At 37.6% G+C, this 6,567-nt stretch overlaps 1 protein-coding gene across 1 annotated transcript; it reads left to right on the forward strand.

The window, feature by feature from the left end:
* The first annotated feature begins 1,004 nt into the window (after nt 1-1,004).
* LOC129924685 (uncharacterized) lies at nt 1,005-5,945 on the forward strand. Its single transcript, XM_056021173.1, has one exon. The coding sequence runs from the start codon at nt 1,005-1,007 to the stop codon at nt 5,943-5,945; it is 4,941 nt and encodes a 1,646-aa protein (XP_055877148.1).
* The last annotated feature ends 622 nt before the right edge of the window (nt 5,946-6,567 follow it).

A 6,567-nucleotide genomic window follows, 5' to 3' on the forward strand; every position in this document is an offset into this window, starting at 1 on the left:
TTCTTCTCATTTGGAGACTGGAACTCTCATATTTCTAAAGATAACTTTTCAGTTTCAGACGTGAGTCTATTCAATAATTTCTAAAACGTAAACAAGACAGCGAGCTCACTATCTTTACTGATTATAGATCTACAATATTCTGCTGAAAAACATTTAAACTACTATTGGTAGGGACCGAAAGTCTACATATAGCGTAAATAATTGAAGTAAAAAACTATTTTATAACTAGATCTACATATAGATGTAATTGTAGGTCTATAATATAGATCTGTAACAATTATTCTACACTTGGGTCCAGTTGGGTAAACCATGGTTACCATCTATGTTTAGATTATACTAGATCTAGATATAGAGATCTACTTATCAAAGTGAATGGCTTTAGCGTGTTGACATATATACTGATTTAGAGCTACGTCAACACAAGCTCAAAGTGTTTTAGTCATTGACGAATTTGATCACAATCTATTATATGAATCTCTGTCTCTGTGTCTTTCTCGAAAGAACTATAAAGTTCAACTATTATACATGTTTGTATAGACAAAAGGGAAACAAATGTGCAGATATCTATAGGAAATTAGCAATGAATATAAATTTATACTAGATATCGTCTGCATGTAACAATTGATATGAAATTTTCTCACTGGGATAGTAAGAATCTATTATAAGCGATTGATCCACAAATTTAGGCCTACTCGGCTATGGAAAGACACGGGTCATCATGTGAATAATCAAATAATGTATTCTGCAATTATTGCTAAATTGTGTATATTTCTGTTTGAAAAAAATAGTCTTATCATTGCTTTATCGTTATTTGAAACGTATGTGATTTTTTCGAACGTTGAAGCCTACCTTTTGGATTGGTAAAAAAGAAAATCGGAGGTGAGAAAACTGTTTGTGTTAACAGGCTATTCAATAAAACGTCACTTATTCAACTTTTTTATTTTATGTTCATTATGCCACCAAAAAAAAGATGTATTGGAAAAATTACACCTAGGGCAAAAAAAATGGCTCTACAACGCAGCACTGAAAGTGAAAATAGAAGGCAACAAAGACTTGGACATAACAGGGAGAGGAATTTCGCTGCAAGGCTGCATGAATCAGAAGAAGAGCGATCCAGTAGACTACAAGAGAACAGAGAGAGAACTGTGACTTTAAGACAAAAAGAATCAGAAGAAGAACGATCCAGTAGACTACAAGAGAACAGAGAGAGAACTGTGACTTTAAGACAAAAAGAATCAGAAGAAGAGCGATCCAGTAGACTACAAGAGAACAGAGAGAGAACTGTGACTTTAAGACAAAAAGAATCAGAAGAAGAGCGATCCAGTAGGCTACAAGAGAACAGAGAGAGAAATGTGACTTTAAGACAAAAAGAATCAGAAGAAGAGCGATCCAGTAGGCTACAAGAGAACAGAGAGAGGAATGTGACTTTAAGACAAAAAGAATCAGAAGAAGAACGATCCAGTAGGCTACAAGAGAACAGAGAGAGGAATGTGACTTTAAGACAAAAAGAATCAGAAGAAGAACGATCCAGTAGGCTACAAGAGAACAGAGAGAGAAATGTGACTTTAAGACAAAAAGAATCAGAAGAAGAACGATCCAGTAGACTACAAGATAACAGAGAGAGAAATGTGACTTCAAGGCTGCATGAATCAGAAGAAGAAAGGTCATCTAGACTTGAATTAAGGCGTTTTAATAGGTTAGCTGAAACGTCTGAACATCAGCAAATCAGGCTTTCTGGAATTAAAAATGCTACAAGTGTGTCACGGGCACGTGAACAACTGAGCGATTTAAAAGGACTTGCCTTTAATTACAACTCCCTATACGATTACTCCAAGCATCCAAAAGTAGAACTAGGGAAAATGAATGTTCAATGTAGACATTGTCATGCTTTAAAATGGAGGGAAGAAACCCCCGGCATGTGCTGTTCCAATGGCAAGGTTAAACTGTCATCTCTCCAGCCACCACCAGAGCCTTTAAAATCTCTAATGTCTGAAAAAACAGCCAAAGCAAGGCATTTTCGTCAACAGATAAGAAAATACAATTCGTGTTTCCAAATGACATCATTTGGCGCTAAAAAAATTCAAGAGCCTGGGTTTATGCCAACTTTTAAGGTGCAAGGTCAAGTCTACCATTCTATTGGATCATTGTTGCCATTGCCCAACGAGCGAGCTCAATTCCTACAAATATATTTTATGGGAAACAGCAATGAAGAAGCTTCGCATAGAAACATCCTGATACCTAACACGCAACTTGACATAATAGTTGACCTGCAGCAGCTTCTACACCAACATAACCCTTATGTTCAATTCCTTAAAACAAGTTTAGACAAAATGCCAACTGATGACTATAAGGTAATTATTAGAGCTGATAGAGTACCCAGTACAGAACATCCTAGACGCTTTAATGCTCCGATTACTGATGAGGTGGCCATTGTGATGGTAGGAAATGAATTTGGAAAACGAGATATAGTACTTGAGAGGAGGAACAACACCTTGCAAAGAGTTGCAGAGACTCACAGGTCATACGATGCTTTGCAGTACCCAATCATCTTTTGGCAAGGTGAAGATGGATACCACTTTGGAATTCCGCAGGTTGATCCTTTAACCGGAGTCCCTGTTCCAAAGAAGAAAGTGTCCGCAATGGATTACTATGCATTTAGGATAATGCAGCGAGAAGGCGAAGTCAATCACATCTTAATGTGTCAACATCTTTTCCATCAATACATCGTAGATATGTATGCTAAGATTGAAAGTGAGAGGTTATTGTTCATTCGATTAAACCAAAAGAAACTTCGAACAGACGAATATATTCACTTGAAAGATGCCATTGAAAATGATGCCGATCCAAATGAATTAGGTAAAATGGTAATTCTCCCTTCTTCTGTTACTGGTAGTCCCCGACACATGCATGAATACACCCTGGATGCAATGACATTTGTGCGTAACTATGGTCGACCAGATTTGTTCATTACATTTACGTGCAATCCGGCTTGGTCAGAAATAAAGGAGACACTATTAGATGAACAGAAACCAACTGACCGTCATGACATACTGGCACGTGTTTTTAAGAGAAAACTGGCAAAAATGATAGAAGTAATCACAAAATCGCAAATCTTTGGTGAAACTAGATGCTGGATGTACAACATTGAATGGCAAAAGCGGGGCCTTCCACACTCCCACATTCTCATTTGGCTCAAAAATAAAATAAAACCCACTGACGTCGATAGCATCATCAGTGCTGAGATTCCGAACCCTCAAGAAGATCCTCTACTTTTTGATATCGTGACAAAGAATATGATCCATGGTCCGTGTGGAGGTTTTAACAGTATCTCACCCTGCATGATAGAAGGAAAATGTTCCAAAAAATTTCCAAGAAGATTAATTCAAGAAACGCAATCAAGTGAAGATGGATATCCATTGTACAGGAGAAGGAAGCCAGGAGATGGAGGATACACCGCGAAAATCAAGAAACTAAATGGAAATATTTGGCAGGAAATAATAATTGACAACAGATGGGTTGTTCCTTATAATCCTCTGCTAATTAAAATGTTTTGTGCTCACATTAATGTAGAATTTTGTCACTCAGTGAAATCTATCAAATATATTTTTAAGTATGTCAACAAAGGTAGTGACCAGGCGATGTTCGGATTGCACAAAAGTGGACCAAATTTGGATGAAATTGAATCCTTTCAATCTGGAAGATACATCAGCTCCAATGAAGCTGTTTGGCGGATATTGGGATTCTCAATACACGAACGTCACCCAACTGTGGTACATCTTAGTGTGCACTTAGAAAATGGTCAAAGAATGTATTTTGATGCAGCTAGCTTAAAAGAAAAGTTACAGTCGCCACCAAAATCTACCCTTCTTGCATTTTTTGAGCTGTGTCAGAGTGATCCTTTTGCGCAAACATTGCTTTACTGTGACGTACCAAAATATTACACATGGAATACATCCCAAAAATGTTTCAGTAGAAGAAAGCAAGGTATTGATGTCAAAGATCATCCAGGAGTAAAAATGAGTGATGCCGTTGGACGAGTCTACACTGTGCATCCAACAAATGCAGAATGCTTTTATCTGCGCATGCTCCTTCATGTTGTAAAAGGCCCGACCTCTTTTACTAATTTAAAAACTGTTGAAGGTGTGGTGTGCCAAACCTTTCGAGAGGCTTGCCAAAGACGAGGCATGTTAGACAACGATGAGCATTGGGAAGCAGCTCTGGCCGAGGCTGCTCAGACAGGGACAGCACAGAGAGTACGCCATCTTTTTGCTCTTTTGTTGACAACATGTGGATTATCAAATCCACTTGATCTTTGGGAAAAGTATAAAAATGCACTGAGTGATGACATACTTCTACAAAAGAGAAGAGAAAATCCAGATATTCTAATTGATTTTTCAAACATAATATATGATGAGGCCTTGATTGCCCTGGAAGACCTATGTTTAACAATGGCTGGAAAAGACCTGAAACATGTAGGCTTAAAATCACCCGAAAGAAATGCTTTTTGCAGAGAATTACTGCGTGAGCGTAGTTTTAATATTGATGACCTTTCCAATTTCATCACTGAAAATGAACCGAAATTGGTGCCAGACCAAAGAAAAGCATATGATACTATACAAAATTTAATTACTGACAAGAAAGGTGGAATAGTTTTCCTGGATGCACCAGGGGGAACAGGCAAAACATTCCTCATTAATCTTCTTCTTGCTAAAGTCAGGCAACAAAACAAGATTGCACTTGCAGTGGCTTCATCTGGTATTGCAGCTACACTCCTTCAAGGGGGTAGGACAGCACATTCTACCTTCAAGCTACCACTAAACTTGGCTCATGGTGATACTCCTGTTTGTGACATATCCAAAGACTCTGGCCAGGCAAAAATTCTTCAGATTTGCAGTTTAATAGTATGGGATGAATGTACTATGTCTCACAAAAGGGCTCTTGAAGCAGTAGATATGTTAATGCAAGATTTGAAAAATAGCAAAGCATTAATGGGCGGAGTAGTTGTCATGTTAGCTGGTGACTTTAGACAAACCCTACCAGTAATTCCAAAGTCAACTCCTGCAGATGAGCTCAACGCCTGTCTTAAAGCTTCATACCTCTGGAAGTATGTCGAAAAAATAACCCTTAAGACAAATATGAGAGTTCAACTTTCTGAAGATCAAAATGCTGCTAATTTTTCTAAACAACTATTAACAATTGGAGACGGCAAAGTTCCCATTGATTCAAATGGATTTATAAATTTTCCTTCACAGTTTTGCAACATAGTCAAGTCTCTCGAAGTGTTAAAATCTTATGTTTTCTGTAATTTACCAGAAAATTTCAGAAACCATGAGTGGCTGTGTGAACGAGCTATTCTTGCACCTACAAATGACTCTGTTAATAGAATCAACATCGACATTTTAAACCAGCTGCCTGATGATTGCAAACTTTACAAATCGATTGACAGTACCTTAGACCCTGCACAAGCTTTATATTATCCTGCAGAATTTCTGAATTCTTTGGAACCACCAGGACTTCCACATCACAATCTTCAACTCAAAATTGGTGCTCCGATCATTCTCCTTAGAAATCTTGATCCTCCAAAGCTCTGCAATGGAACCCGTTTAGTCATTAAAAATCTTTTTTCAAACCTTATTGAAGGAACCATTCTGACTGGCTGTGCCAAGGGAGAAGATGTTTTTATACCTAGAATTCCTCTCATACCATCTGATCTGCCCTTTGAATTTAAGCGTTTGCAGTTTCCAGTTCGGCTCGCATTTGCAATGACAATAAACAAAGCACAGGGGCAGTCACTGAAAGTTGCAGGAATCAACCTGGAATCCCCCTGCTTCTCTCATGGCCAACTTTACGTTGCATGTTCCCGTGTGGGTTCTCCACGAAATCTGTTTGTATTTGCTGCTGAGCACAAAACCAAAAACATAGTATATCAACAGGCTTTATGTTAAAATGATCAACTCAGAGAAACAGCTCTGGCTGTAACAGCACACAGAGTTTGACTTTTGTGTACACATCGTATGGATAGTTTGATTCACTTCATCTGTGGGGATACTTTAGCAAACTATGAACCAGACTTTCGAGCTGATTACTTAAACACGATATAAAGGGAAGCTTTTACTCCACTGGCTAAGGTTTCTTGAACAATGGAATAAACAGATCTAAATAGAAACTTGAAATCACCGAACAGAAATGTAGGCTAACATTATCATAGACTATCTTTTTTTAAATTACTAGATGAATTGATATACTTCTTAAATAAATTACCATCTTTTGTTCACGTCATTAAGTATTCAAGCGGAATTAATGCATGTTATTTGTAGGGGAAAAAACCCGAGCAAAGCCGGGTAAAATTTAAGCTAGTATATTATAAAGTAGAATGTGAGGGGTATGTATGTATGTATGTATGTATGTATGTATGTATGTATGTATGTATGTATGTATGTATGTATGTATGTATGTATGTATGTATGTATGTATGTTACTTATAGACATCAAAACCGCTTGACCAATCTTGATAAAACTAGGCAGGAATGTTCCTTGGGTACCAACTTAGACCTTAGTGAATGTATT

This window comes from Biomphalaria glabrata, chromosome 2, assembly GCF_947242115.1.
Source record: "Biomphalaria glabrata chromosome 2, xgBioGlab47.1, whole genome shotgun sequence".
NCBI classification, from domain to species: domain Eukaryota; kingdom Metazoa; phylum Mollusca; class Gastropoda; family Planorbidae; genus Biomphalaria; species Biomphalaria glabrata.